This window comes from Thermobia domestica, chromosome 12 (assembly GCF_964235325.1).
Source record: "Thermobia domestica chromosome 12, izTheDome1.hap1.1, whole genome shotgun sequence".
Taxonomy (NCBI): domain Eukaryota; kingdom Metazoa; phylum Arthropoda; class Insecta; order Zygentoma; family Lepismatidae; genus Thermobia; species Thermobia domestica.
The window spans coordinates 130,975,235-130,991,242 of NC_137465.1; the positions used below are offsets into that span (position 1 = coordinate 130,975,235).

General features: G+C 33.8%; 1 protein-coding gene across 2 annotated transcripts in view; it reads left to right on the plus strand.

The window, feature by feature from the left end:
• Positions 1 to 1,320: 1,320 nt before the first annotated feature.
• Positions 1,321 to 16,008, plus strand: part of LOC145666661 (uncharacterized) — a 67,092-nt gene continuing 52,404 nt past the window's right edge. The window contains exons 1-2 of one of the 2 annotated variants that reach the window (XM_081734120.1): positions 1,321 to 1,477; positions 10,801 to 10,899. In XM_081734120.1, coding sequence (XP_081590246.1) covers positions 10,802 to 10,899 — 98 coding nt within the window. In that variant the 5' untranslated portion in view covers positions 1,321 to 1,477; position 10,801. Of the gene's footprint in view, positions 1,478 to 10,782; positions 10,900 to 16,008 lie in introns of both variants that reach the window. The other variant, XM_081734121.1, reaches the window with a different exon arrangement.

Sequence of the window (16,008 nt, forward strand, 5' to 3'; positions counted from 1 at the left end):
GCAATATATGAGTGAAGTGGTGTGTTAGGGGTGTACGAGTGTATATACAATTAAATTTAGTGAATTCAACATAATTCTACGTTTTAGTGTTATTTTGTATAACTGGAGTATGGAGTGATTGTATGTATTGTTGTGTTTTGATGTGGTCCAAGAAAGTGAAACTGCAACTAATGACAACGAAAATGTTTCGGGAAGTTGCAAAAGCAAATATTTCTTTAAATGCCGTAGCATATGCTTGTAGTATTTACTGTCTTTCATTTTCTAAGAATAATAACATACAGTACATTTAATAGCATGTGTGGAATTAAAAATTAAGTTGTTCATTAATCCCTGTTTCAATATAACTTTTGCAAAACAAGCAACATTATTCATTACTATGATTAATATGATCCTTTCTACTTATTTGTTTTGCTAATTTGTTATTCAATAATCTGATCCACAATTTTTCAGACAGAATTGTAAAATGTTCATGAGCAAGGAATCAAATCTCGTCTTACACTTTCATTGTTTAAGAGTACAAAAGGCTAGTACCTATTTGCGTTGCTCTTTTCAATTTACTTAATAAAATAGGAAATACTATATACGGTATTTTAACTGAAAAAGATAGTATCCTATTAGTTATACAATCTTTCATCAAACAAAATATTAGACACAAGCAGGAAAACTAACATTTATATGCAAATATTCAGATAATGTCTTGCTCCCCCACTTTTAACGTCCAACTGCCCCCACTATATATACAATTGGAATTTAATTACTTTTTAGAAGTTTCAAAATTTGCTATTAAGATATTCATTTACAGTATAAAATGTATTTTCTAATACCAGTTTGCGCAGTGAGTTCACAAAGAAACTCTTCCCATGACTACTTTTTATGTATTACCCAGGTAGTTTATTATACTACTTTACAACCCATATAGATGTGTGATTTTCCGTATACAGATGTTCTATGATACACAGTAGATACGTTTTCTTTTCCACGTGTAAGGTAGTTGTGAGTATCTCTTGTAATATTATCTAAATGATCCCAGGTAATTTTCAGAAGTTCAAATATGTATAAAGAAGGAATTGCCATCATATTCAATGATTCATATAGTTTCTTACAACTGGTGGTAGAAGATAATGTATGAAATTTCTTTATGAGTCAGAAACACACTCATAAGTCCATAATTTGCTTCTTTAGTGCAATAATTTCCTCTCAATTTTCCAAGTGCTTTTCCAATTCCCAATTTGATCTCTTTTTAACTTTCGTCTTTACATTTGTAAATTACAAATCGGTCTAGATTAAGACAATGGACTTATACATCATATTTTTTTCTAGCTTAGAAGAGGAAGAAGAAAAGAAAAAGAAAAGACAAGAACAGGAAGCTTGTTTGTTTATGTCATTTCATATACCTTAGTGAACATAGTACATTTCCTTAAATTGTTGAACTCTTCGTATTGATTTGAAAATTTAATCTGAGAAGGAACGAAAAAAGGTAAGTTGATATTTGTCCGGATTAATAGTATGTTGCGTAGAAAATTCGGTGCAGTTTTATTGTGCGGATCCATAGCCTACATAAATGATTGTGTAGGTCAAGTTTTGGCACACCACTCGAAATAATTGTTGAGGACTTATAATTCTATCACCAATTTCCTTCTTATTGTCTCCTAAAAGATTTGCGTTGTGGAAATGAAAATATCACGGAATAGATTAGAGTAATTGGACGTACTGATTTTCGCAGAATAGTACTGTTTTTCAAAGAGCTATCCTGCATGTTGAGAAGACGTCTAGAAAATCGAAAAATGTCCTACGAAATGTCGTGAGTTAACTTATTTCCAGTATTTTAATATTTCATTCTTTATTCACCTCATTTTGAATCACAGACACTCTTTCTGAATGATGAACCGCTGTGTTCTTTAATACTTCTTAAAAGATTAGGAAAGGAGAACGGTAATAGTATACAACAGTGCCTCATGATCTGTGCGCGTGGATACTTCCTACTGTTGCACTACGTATAAAAATGATTTTATTACATTTAGAAGTAGTAAGAAGCATCCACGTGCACGTGACATGCCATATGTGTTTCAAATCCCCCACATATACTCATACACTACGTACAAGGGCACATTATTATTCTTCGCATACCATAAAACACAATGAAACGCAACGCAAACCGACGTACATTTTATTTTATATTACTCAGTAATTAAATGAAAGTCGCATTTTTACCTCATTTTCAAGTTCCTATATCCTCAATGAATAATCCTTAAAAGACTGCACTTCGTGAGTCCTCGCTAAATGATGAGGCACTCTCGTATACTATATCCAGGAGAACAATCAACAAACAATTGTTTTGCAATGCATTGCTTTTACTGAGGAGGGTTTACTGAAATATCTATAAGGTAGGAAAGGTTTCTTTTTCAACTTACGACAGTGAAGCTAACCAAGATAAATAGCATCGGGTCCCTCGTGCCGGTCTAAATTATCCTACATTCCTTAAAATAATCCCACGCTCCGAAAATCAATTTTAAAAAAAGTCTAGCTCTACATGAAGTTTTCACTCTACGTTCATAAAAATAAACCAATTTGTCATATATCAAACCATTTGGAGTTGTGTTCAATTATTTCAATTCTTTTGTTCAGTACTTCGCTTTTTAACAAAAACGAATGGTTAACTTAAGGTTAACGTTAAATGAAATAAGCGTATTTCTGACGCAGTAAACTATCATATACTATTATATTGTGTTCTACTTTTCGCTTGTCAGAATCTGGTCACCCTAGCATAGATGAGGTTCAAGGGGATCACCAGGAATAATTTTTAAAAAATCACCTTATTATGATGGGTGCATGACAATATCTCACTTGGTATGAACGAGGTTCAAGAGGGTCCACCAGAACTAATTGTTCCAAAATCGTAATTCTTTCATAAGTATTTGTATTTTCTGCATAGTATTTGTGCAAGTCGACATGACAATACTCCCCTTAGCATAGATGAAGTTTAAAGGGACCACAAGAATTAATTGTTGAAAAACGAAACAACCTGTAGTAGGTGGTCACTAAAAACCACGAATGTTATCTAACCGAGTCTCGGCAGGGCTAAGCATGTGTCCCAGCATGCAGGGTACGTCCATAGTGAGCCGATCTGTCAGTGATGCTGAGCATGCACAAAAACGAGTACTCACGCGAAAAACACACTAAGCTTCCCGAAGGGCCGTATGCATAGTTATTTTGCGGGCTACGTACGGGACACGTGATAGTTTTCCTTGCAGAGTTCTCCCGCAGGGTCAAACAAGCCCGCAACCTCCCTGTAAGTCAAGAGGATGGGTGGGGGTGCTTCAACGCACCCTTTACTAGAGCTTAGCAGTTCCTGTTGTTGTATAGAATGCGTAGGCTTCAATATTTTTTAAGAACCTAATTCTCTCCGTGTGAGCATTTTAGCTAGTTTGTAATAAAAAGCAATGCGATATTTTCTTTGTTGTTTATAGTACATACTCGCGTATTAGTACAAGCAAATAATAAAAGTTTTTTCCATGTGTCAGTTAATTACAAATCGGAAAGACTTCAGTTAAGAAAGGAAATTAGTAAAGATATGTCTCTATCTTTTTACCATCGGCAATCAGATCTTGAAATTCTGGAATTCTTCTTATCTATCTAGTGAAGTATGTGGCGTATAGTACAATTATCATATGCTAAATAGGGCAAAGGCCCTTTAATCATAAAATCTATTATAAGAAAGCAAATTGGCAACTGAAAATGAGTCTTTTTCTTTCTTTGGATAACCTGTAATGCTTTTATTATTATTATTATTATTATTATTATTATTATTATTATTATTATTATTATTATTATTATTATTATTATTTATTTTGGCTCGTGAATTTGAAGTACTATCTCACAATTTGCCTGCTGTGTTTTAGGGGAATCTTCAATCAGGACGGCTGGCTCAGGGATTTGATTTCTGAATGTAATAGGGGATTTTATTCCTATTGTAAAGTTTTTAGAATTACTTTACACAATTGTGTATTTCCTTCTGTCTAGAAATTGAAATGTAAATGAGTGTCAGCAGGGTGGAATGATTCAAATCAGCCTGACTTAAATCAAGATTTAAATTACTTGGTGGGGGGCGCGGTGGCTCAGTGGTAGAGCGTTCACCTCTGGTGCTTGGGGTCCCGGGTTCGATCCCAGCCCCCGCCAAGTGAACTTTGTGGTGCACAAACACCGTGCTCGTGGGTTTTCTCGGGGTTCTCCCGTTTCCTCCCACTTTATTCATTCCACCATTTCACTCATCTCTCATAATCACCGTCTCCTTTAGCCTAACCGGCATAACCGCGGGACGTAAAACTCAAAGATTTCATTTCATTTCATTTAAATTACTTGATTTTTTAAAATAAAAATCGTTGATTTAAATCAAATTCTGCAATAAATTAAGTTAAAGTAAAATAACTGAAATACCGTTTCTGTTCTGTTATTTCGATGATGGAAGATACCAAATTATGATATCATAAGAAACAAACATAAAGTATTTAAACAGCTAGACCATACAGCAGTTTAATCGTAACCAGTTGGAGTTCAGAAGATCAACTTAGGCTTCAAAAATATTGTTAGGCCTAAATCCTTAATTGCGATTGCAATATATTTTGTAATTAATTCAAAACGTCTGTACAAAAAATATAGTATAACATTGCCTATATATTTCTGTTTTTTCAACCAGTATATGTTAGGTACAGAGTACACAAATTTCTTTTAGGCTTCGGTACTTACTTAGCCACTTTCTTTTGAATTCACTGCTACATGCTTTCACTGTATCAGACATGCTTTATACAATTATACTGCCTACTGTTAAGAATATTCGTACTAGTACTATATGAAGTAAAACATTGATAAGGTTATGCCCATAAATGAAACTGGTACTTTTTACGTACAAAATAACAATAATAATAATAATAATAATAATAATAACATTTGTGCTGTTTTTTCTGCTTAGTAGGCGCTATTATTTATTTATCAAAACTCACTTTCTACTACGTATGTAATTGTGTTAATCAGGTCTAACTTGCTTATTTTCACTTGTTAAGTGAAGTTTCATTTCGTTACTTTCAAGCATACAACCCCTACTTTACTATATAGCAGAGTGGATTGATTTAAATCAGTCTGATTTAAATCAAGATTTATATCACTTGATTTTTTAAATAAAAATCGTTGATTTAAATCAAATTCCGAAATAATTTAAAGCGAAAATAAGTAAAGTCCCGTTTCTGTTCTGTTATTTCGATTATGGAAGATGATAATCACAATACAACGAGACTCAAATGTACAGTATGTACAGCATTGTATGAAAACAAGTGTCATGCAGAGGATGATTAGGGAAAATCCCGTTTTGAACGGGTAATAGGGCAATCCTGTTTTCTTCTCTTCGTAACATAGGGTTTATATTGTAAATCGTTAACTATTCCAACGGAGAAATCACCATTGACATTTAAGAAGAAGATTTTTTTGTGTGCGCGTCTATATATTTGTTCCCAGATAATAGGGTGTATTTAGAAGTGTCCTATCCCCCCTCGATTTTTTTTTTTTTTTTTTTATAACTTTGGGCAAAATTTATGTATTTGGTACCGCAAGCTAGTTACAATTTTCTTAAAAATATGCCCCTGTCAAATATCAGTAACTTTTGTGGAAAAAAAAGTCACTTTCATAAGCGTTGCTGTACTTTTTCCTTAACGCTTAACCTTTTAAATTATATCACCTACTTTTAGGTGATAGGCTAAAATCTCCATTATTCGATTAAAAAAGTACCAATAAAGCTTTTTGCTTCGTTTTCTCGAAGGCATTGTAGAGCACGTTACATATGCTTTCACGCCACTCTGCGTCAAGACATAGGATGTGATGACGTCATAAATTTAAAAAAGATATTTTCTGTTGTGCCTATTTTTATTATTTTTTGGCGGGCCTACATTTTGCATTCAGAAGACAAATTCTGCACACTCGTTCAGTTCACCCTTAGTATTTTTTAGATTATTTCAGATCTCTGCGTGAAAACGGGGATCTAGAGGGGCAAAAATGTTAAAAAAAAAAAAAAAATTAACAAAAAATAGCTTTCTTCATGGAGACATATGAATGGTACCATCTGAAAGGCTGCTCTATTCTGAAGAGAATGATGTACGAACCATGATCTTAGGATATATAGAGATGTCTCAGGAAACTGTTACTGAGAGCCTGTTTTATACGGGAATCTGGGGATATTATTTTTCGCGGGCTTCCTTTTGCGTCTAGAAGTTTGAAATTTTGGACACTCATTCACTGCACCCCTTAGTATTTTTCAGATTTGTTTCAGATCTTTGCCTTTAAACAGAGGCGGTACAGAGGGGTAAAAAGTAAAAAAATGGGATATTTCTTAACAGAAAATCCCTTTTCTCGTGATTTTCCAGCCCCAGATTGCCTACACGATGGAGACATTTGAATGGTATCGTTTGAAACTTTGTTTTATTCTGAAGAGAATAATGTACAAATCATGATTCTAGTATAAATAAGGATGTCTGAGGAAATTTTTGTATTACATCTGTGTCATCTGGGGTATTGTGTTGATGTTCTTAGCTCATTGTTAAATATTTTTCCCGCCCTTACTATTCAAGATAGAAGTTTGAAATTTTGTACACACATTTAGTACAGCCTTAGTATTTCCCAGTTGATTTTGAGATCTGTGCGTTAACATAGGGGAGTCCAGAGGGGATCAAAATTTGAAAAAAATCAGAAAAAAATCCCGACTTCTCTAAAAATTTTCCGCTTCAGGGACATGATAGGGAAAATGTGAATGTTATCGTTTTAAAGGCTGTTCTATTCTGAAAAGGAGGAGGTAAGAACCATGATCCTAGGATAAATAGGAATGATGCTTGACTGAAAGTCTATAATTTACCAAAAAAAATTAAAATTGTTAAAAAAACATTGTTTGGGATTGATATAGGTTAACGATTGGGGATTAATTCAAAATTCAACCCCAATATTTTCACTTAAATGGCATAATTAACATTTAATACTAATTCCTAATGTTTTTCTTCAGTTCGCGACTTGTTTTATACGAGGAGAAAGATTTGATTTAAATCAAAAAAAATCGATTTAAATCAAAAAAATCATCAAAAATGATTTTTTTTTAAAAAAATCATGATTTTTTCCACCCTGCTATATAGCCATTCCATGTGAAATCAATCAAATTTTTAGGAAAAAAGAAAACTTCGTCGTCTCAGAATTTGATGAAACTTGGTGTACATGTAGGCCCCTATGAGACATGACCATGCACCAAATTTTAGCCCTGTACCCCATGTAGTTTCGGAGTACAGGTTGGTAAAAAATGGACAAATTTGATTTTTTTGTAGAATGTTGTTAGCTTCAATTAGTCATATCTCCCGTAAATATTGAGCTAGAGAGAAAAATAATTTATCATTTTGAAGAGAAAAGAATAGGCTACAAGATGTCAGGAACATTTGTTTAAAAAAATCAAATATCGTTTTCCGGGAAAATTAGATATATCAGAAACTGTCCATTTGATTTCCTTGAAATTGGTCAATTTAGCCCTATATGTCCGGTATAAGTGTGCCAAATGTCAACTTAAACCAAGAATGGGCCTGGAGTCTACAATGATTTTCGTGTGACCATGTCGGGAGAGACACCTGGGGTGCCAATGGGGTAGCAACTTGCCAATTTCTCAGTACTGGTGAAGTAAGGTGTAACTCTTTAGCAGTAATGTTTTTCTGGGGCAATCTGTAGATCAGTAATCTTGCGGGGATCTTTGGAACATTCCATTATTAATCGTAGTACATTGCATTGACCTAAATATGTGAACATTCTAGAAGGTTCTCGAATCATCTGGAACATTCTAGAAGGTTCTAGAACCGTCTGGAACACGCTAGAAAGTTTCAGAAAAATTTGGAACATTCTAGAAAGTTCTAGAATCGTCTGGAACATTCTGGCAGGTTTGTTAAAAAAGCAATAAAAAACAGAGGACATTGATACTGCGTGCCAGTAAGCTCTTAGCTCTAGACTGGACAACAATTCTAGCTGTAAGTGTCTATATAGTGTTCAGGCATAGCTAGTGAAATCACAGTGACTATACAGCACATTTCCGAGTGTCAGTAGTCAATAGTCCCATGATCCAGGTGCAGCATTAGCTGTAACTGTGTACATTCAAAAGCTGCATTGCTGCTTAGGTGATTCCACTATATCAGCGTTGCCACGCCTCTACTGTGCCAATCCATTTGGCAGTCATAGCTGTAAAGTGAGGGTTGGACTTCGCCTGGTGCAAGCGTGGATGGCAGAATTGGCTCCACAACTCAAAGCTCAGAGTCTGAGTGAGGTGTGCAACAAGTGCAGAAAGGAACTAAGTAAACTCCGTTCCAGAGAAGCTGGACGTACAGGCGAGTGATGACCATGAATCGTCTGACGGGCAGTCTCTTAGTGCAAATCCTGATCAGCCTTTCACATCATCTGACGCAACAATTGGCGTATTGAACCCGAGTTTTCAGGTATTTCGTGCGTTACCAATTCAGGAAAAGAAGCTGAAGAGATTGGCACCCAGGTGTCTCTCCCGACATGGTCACACGAAAATCACTGTAGACTCAGGCCCATTCTTGGCCCAAGTTGACATTTGGCATAGCCATGCCGAACATATGGGGCTACCTTGGTACCCAGTTTCAAGGAAATCAAATGGGCAGTTTTTGAGATATCACTGATTCAAATTTTCCTGGATAACGATATTTGATTTTCAAATAAATATTCCGGACATATCTTGTAGCCTATTCTTCCCTCTTCGAAATGATATATTATTTTCTCTCTAGCTCAATATTTATGGAAGATGTGATAAATTTTGAAATTAAGAAAATTCAAAAAAAAAAAAAAAAATGTGTATTTTTACCACCCTGTACTCTGAAACTACATGGGGTACAAGGCTACAATTTGGTGCATGATCATCTCTCGTAGAGGTCTATATGTACACCAAGTTTCATCGAAATCTGACACCATGAGGGTTTGGGCTTGATTGACTTCACATGGAATGACCCTATATCTAAACCTATTGTTTTAGTTTGCAGTTGGAATTTGTAGTAACTAAGTATGAATTTTGCTAAACTTAATACAAATAAAACTTTCTGGTGTCACATGAGTTTTTTTTTCTTTCTTCGAAATTTCGGGACCTCTTTCCTGACCCTTACAGGAGCTTTGATATTTCTTGAGTCGTGCAACTATACCTTGTAATTTTGTACCGTAGGATTTACATTTAGCTCTATATCCTTTCCACTTAGGATACGAATGAATAGCACAGGGCATGAAAGCGCGAATTTCATGCTGAGGGGAAATCCTGGTTTGAACGAGCATAGAGAAAGTCCTGATTTCGTCTCTTGACATAGATTCGTAGCTTTCCCGAAAACTCGTCATCCACCGGAAGAAAATGACCCGTTTTATCCCCACTTGCTTTGTGTTCAGCTCCTGCAGTTGTAGTGGTATTCTAGCAAGTTTCTCTACTTTCGACAATTTGGAAGTTTGCACTTAACTAGCATAATTAACAAGGGGCGTAATAATGTTCCGCGGCCCTCTCCTCAGCAGAACCTTTAAAATGTAATTCATATAATTACCTTTATTTATTTATTTATTTATTTATCTCCGCTCCTAGACCTCCAAAAAGGAGTTATGCGAGCCCCAAGCCAAGTAATGCATTTCTGGTTAATTATTGGGCAACATAATTATGCCGCTGTTGTCGCGGGACAGTCTTCATCGAAAAACACGGGCAGCACGTTTCAAGCAGGGATGTGTGGGAGGAGAATAATAACATATGGGAATAAAATATCCATCCCCATTCCTAGTTACACACTCCCTGTAATTAACATTCAGTTTCATTTCCTAGTGATTTTTCTTCAGTTTGCGACACGGACTTATACAATTTAAAATATGTGGTTTAAATTTAAAAAATCAACAAAAATGATTTTTTTTTCCACCCTGAGTGTTAATGGTGCAAGCTGTGTACCACGAAACGCGAGTGGTGCTTCACAGATTCGCTTGTTCGTTTTTTTCTTTTTTGTTTTTAAGATTAGTTCAATGTTTTACGATACAACGAGGCTAAGGAAGACGATGATGATAAGATAGATGGTGATGGTGGAACGAAACGGGAGAACTTCAAGAAAACTCGTGCATACTCATGTTTGTTCACTACAAAGTTCACTTAGCGGGAGTTAGGATCGACCAGGATGTCGCACCAATAGTGAAGCACCTCAGCCCCACAAGGGAATTTCATAGTTTCATATGTAAATTAGAACATGAATGTATAAATAGTATTTCAAGTACAAATATGCTGTTAAATATACATATAAAAATTTAATAAAAGCCAGTTTTACCCAAATAAATCTCAATTTTGTCCAATAAAATCCAATTTTACCCTATAAAACCTACCTCCAGTATACATTATTGAGTGAAGATATATATGTAATTTTCGAAACAAAAATTTTAATGGTTCAGGAATCGCTCGCGTTCGTGCTGTCTAGTAGAAAGATCCTGAATAGAATCACATTGTTAGCCATCCTGACTTCCCAGTACTCTTCAGTCTCATTTGGCTAATATTCTAAATACTGATTGCTTAAGAGAAATATCTATTTCGTAAAATTTTTAATCCAAAAGTAAATCATTACAGTTTTAATGTCATAGATAGGAGAGTTACGCTACTTGTAGATATTTGTGTGAATAATTGAAGTGAAGTGAAGTTTAAAATATTAACCTAACCAATACTTCCAAATGTTCTTTCTATTTAATTAGGAATTGAAATAGATTTGTTTTATGTTACAGAATGCCTGGTGATAGGTGTCATTATAGAGGATGCGAAAATACGTCCAAAGATTCTTCTGGGATATCCTTTTTCCGCTTTCCTATTAAGGCCCCAGAGAGGTAAGTCAAATTAGTCTGTGAAACTGAATTATTTCATGTAGAGATATTGCGAGCTTAGTTACGTAATCAGCATTTGGTATTTATAGAATCAAAATTTTGTAATTTTAAAGACATCAATATCCTTAAAACTTCATTGCCTTTTTAATGTTTCGTGTTTTCTTTTATATTTTTGTAGCGATTGTTTCAAATCTTACTGTCTGAAAAGTGACGATACACTTTAATAAACAAGCAAGAGACAACTTATAAATTTGTAATTTGTGCGGAACAGTACTTTGCATTCATTTTATGACACAGCTGTGTCCTTCAGTAATATTGTTGATCGATTAATCGGGAATTACAAAGATCAATAGATCCCCATCATAACCTCCAGTCAATCAATGATGCAGCTAGCTTCATAATAAGAACTTCTGTATCGTTCTGGTGTTGTCACAAATGACCAATAAGAGAAGAACCTTCCTTACGTTAGCAGTTTCTACCAATAGATTACTACCTGGATTTCACAAAACTCATGTTGTAAATTAAGCTTATGCTACACAAAATATTCGTCGACGCGAGAGACTTCGGTTCGATCCTCAGTAGGAGTTCGTGTGGTTCGGATTGGATGTAACGTTAAGCTGGAGGAATACCTCATATAGCCTCGATGCTGAAAGGAACACTAATCTCTAAACTAGCTAACCACCCAAAACGTCATGAAAGAATTGAAAGTTCATGTGATATATTGAAAGTAATTCGATTCGTATTTCTTTTATTTGTAGATGTAATTTTAGCGTAAAATCAGCCTTTTTATATTTTTTGTTACGTACGTGTTACATGATCACGCCAAAAACATTGAACCGTTTTTAATTAAATACTATTTAAAGAGACCTCAGCCGGGGAAGATTGATGTTATTTCACTTTGTTGAAACTATTATCATGGATTGAATTATTATTATTATTATTATTATTATTATTATTATTATTATTATTATTATTATTATTATTATTATTATTATTAAGGTACTTGTAAGACCCAGATTAGAATTTGGTGCAATTATATGGAATAATATATCCACAACATTATGTAGCAAAATTGAATCGGTTCAAAAATGTTTCATTAGGCTATTGTGTAGAAATAAGAAAAAAGATTACTACTCTCATAGTTATGATTACTGGAACAAATACTGGGGGTTGCAAGAATTACATGTAAGAAGAAAAATGATAGAGAAAAACTTTATTCAGAAAATTTTAGATAATAGATATAGTAGTGAATACTGCCTACATAATATAGGTATAAGGGTACCAACATATAATCTTAGAAGAGCATCGGAAGTGGTTCCCATGAATAAAAATTCTATAATCTTAAGAAAACTGACAAGTTCTTTTAACATATTATCGGGATAATTGTATTTATTGAACAGCCGGATAGATTTTAATAGGTATGTATATTTTTTATAGTATATTTGTATGTTTGACGGTATCCTTGTTTTAAGGACAATTTTAAGATAATTGACTAGCTATTTTAATGAAGAATGAAGTAATTATGTTTGTTCAGACAAGACACAAGTCATAAAATTATGTGTACATTATAGGATAAACAATGACCTCCTATCGTCGAAACAAATGTATTATTAATATTAAAAGGAATATAAGATGTGTGTTATAACCCTTAGTTCTATGACTAAGTGCTGTATTTTTGCTATCTGGCTGTTCATGGCACTAAAAATAAATATATTTTTATTATTATTATTATTATTATTATTATTATTATTATTATTATAATACAACATGGCGCCGGCTGAAGATCCATGTGCTTTATGCAGGAAGCCAATATTTGGCAAACAGTTGATTTTATCTTGTTGTGTGTGCAAAAATCGATTTCATGTTAAAAATTGTTTGAAATTTGGACGTGTTGAGTATGAAATATACATGGCAAAAGGTGTTTCAACATATAAATGCCATGATTGCATCAAGAAGAGGGACGACAACACAGTAGTGACCCCAACTATTGTGAAGACAACGAAAGTATCTGAAGTTTTAAACAATGATAACTCATTAATAGAGTCGTGTAGTGAAGAAGAATTTGAAAATAACTCAATTAGCGACTACAAAACAGAAAATGAAAATGTGAACTGCAGCAAATGTTGTAGTGTTGTGTCTGTATGTTTGAAAGAAGTGCTGGCAGCTTTACAAACTGTGAGTGATAATTATGAAACCCTTAAGGCTGAAGTCATTTCTCTCAAGCAAGAAAATGTGAAGTTAGTTCAGTTGTTAGAAAAATCCAACACAGTAACAAACGTAACGTATGCTGAAATTGTAAACAAACCGCCTCAGGATACAACTCAGGTGCAAGGACAACAACCCCAAAGCAATAGCAATAGCAATAGTTAGCAGTGCCAAGGTCAGTTCCCCGAGGCAAGACACAGACACCGAGTGGCAAGTTGTGCAAAAAGCAGGAGTTAATAGAAGAAAGCATTTGGTTTCTGATAACACGAAGGCACGTGAGCCTGTCAAAACTAGATCAACATTGGTGCAAGGAAAAAAGGTGAGTGATAAGCTAAAAGTAAACAAAAAAGCACAAACAAAAGCAGTTTTTGTTACAAGACTCGATCCGACCGTTACATGTGAAGAATTATCGAATTTTGTTAAAGACAGTGCTGATATAGACGTACAAAAATGTGTAAAATTAAAAACAAAATACAACAGCTACTCTTCCTTTTATGTTTCCGTCTTGTCAAATAATTTTGATGATATTTTGAATGCTAATGTATGGCCGGAAGGAGTACTTTTTACTGAATTCTATGGAAGACTCAGAGATGATATTGTGTGTGTAAATACTGTTTAAACTAAATAGAAACATAATGAGCAATCAATTAGATAAGTCAATTATATTGTTTTATCAAAATGTAAATGGTTTAAATAGTAAAGAATCAGACTTTATTGACGAAGTTAATTGCACTGATTATGACTTAATATGCATATCTGAGAGTTGGTTTAAACACGACAAAGTTCATTTTGAACAGCTTACTGAGCAATATAACGTTATACGTAAAGACAGAAACCTTCAACTGACAAACAAAAGTACAGGTGGAGGTTGTATTATGTTTGTAAATAAAAGATTAATGTATGACGTAGTACAGGTACCGTTTCCGAACCTAGATGTGATTATTATAAAGTTATATATACCCAATAATCCCCCAATATTAATAGGTTTGCATTATCTTCCACCTAATTTGCCACCCAAAGAATTTGTAAATTATTGTGATTGGCTGAATAAGTTATTAATTGAAAAAAGTTTGAAAATGTTGCTTCTTGGGGATTTCAATTCTGCAGGTATTGATTGGCATAATGGAATTGTAAAAACAAAGCATTCTTATTTAAAAACAAAAGCTGAGAAGATGTTAGAGTTAGCGTCTATATTTAGCTTAAAGCAGTATAATCAACCATACGACTCTCAGTTGCCGTATAATATATTGGATCTTGTTCTAACTGATATTACTGAATGCTCAATATGGTTTGATGTGAGTCCATTAGTCAAGGTAGATAGGTTTCACCCACCTTTTGTATTCGAATGGCAGGTTGACGAAAAGTTAAATTTCTTAAATGCAGATACAGCTCAAGCTCAAGGTGAGTTATATGACTATGTAAGAGCTGACTTTTATCAATTATACGAGGACATTAAAAATGAGATGAAAGTAGATAGGTTTTCAGGAAATGTAAATAACAGTACGGTATTATTGCAAGATTGTTTGGAAAATATATTGAAAGCAAATGTACCGAGAAAGCATATTATACAAAAGAAGAAATACAAAGCTCCTACTTGGATTACTAAAGAGTTAAAAGCATTAATTAATAAAAAAACAAAATATTTTGTAAAATTTAAGAAAACTGGTAATTTAGTCATTTATGAAAAATTTTCGGTTTTAAGAAAAAATGTTAAAAGAATGTACAATAAACTTAAAAAATGTTATTTTGAGCAATTGGAGAATAGTATTTGTACCAACAAAGTGTATTTTTGGAATAACTTTAAAAAGTCTCAAGACAAAACTGTACCAAATAGAATTTTGTTCAATGGTACCACCATTACAGGGACAAAGCAAATTGCTGAAGTTTTTAAAGATGTATTTTACAATAATTTTAATTTAAAAGTTAATACCCTAGATTGTGCTGTAGTTAGTAATCTGAACAGCAATAATATAACGATTCCAGTAATATGTGAAAATGATGTTACTGAAGTAATAGGCAAACTTCGGCCATTAGCATCTTCAGGACCTGGGAGCTTTCCAAATTATATCCTTAAAGCATGTTCGAAAGAAATAGCCCCAGTCTTGTCAAAAATATACAATACCTCATTAAGAACAGGGTCATTCCCATCTAAATGGAAACATGTACATGTGGTACCGGTTTACAAGAATAATGACAAGTTAAATCCGAACAACTACAGGCCGATAACCTTATTGAACATATTTTCTAAAATTTTTGAAACCATCATTCACAAACACTTGTTTTTTAATGTAAAAAATATATTGCAAAAATCACAGCATGGCTTTTATAAAGGGAAATCAGTTGTAACCAATCTCTGTGAAATAACGGATTTTATCTACTATGCAATGAAAAGTAGATCACAAACTGATGTCATATACATTGACATGAGTAAAGCTTTTGATTCAGTTGACCATAGATTGCTGTTAAAAAAACTGTCAAATACAGGTGTAACACCCTTGTACCTAAAATTTTTTGAAAGCTATTTGACTGGTAGAACATACCAAATTAAAATTGGAAATGTCATGTCAGATTCAGCCAGTATTAGTAACGGTGTTCCTCAAGGTTCTCCTCTGGGCCCATTACTTTTCTCTATTTTTATTAATGACTTACCAACAGTCTTAAATCATTTAAAGGTTTTACTTTATGCTGATGACATTAAGCTTTTTAGTGTAGTAAATAATATTGAGGACAACGATAGGCTACAAGATGACTTAAATAGAATCATTATGTGGTGCAAGGATAACGGTATGAGTATCAATTGTCTGAAAACTAAGTGCATGACCTACAGTAACAAATCGCAATACTATGTAAGTCAATACGAAATACAAGGTACTGTAATACAGAAAGTTGACACAATAAAGGATTTAG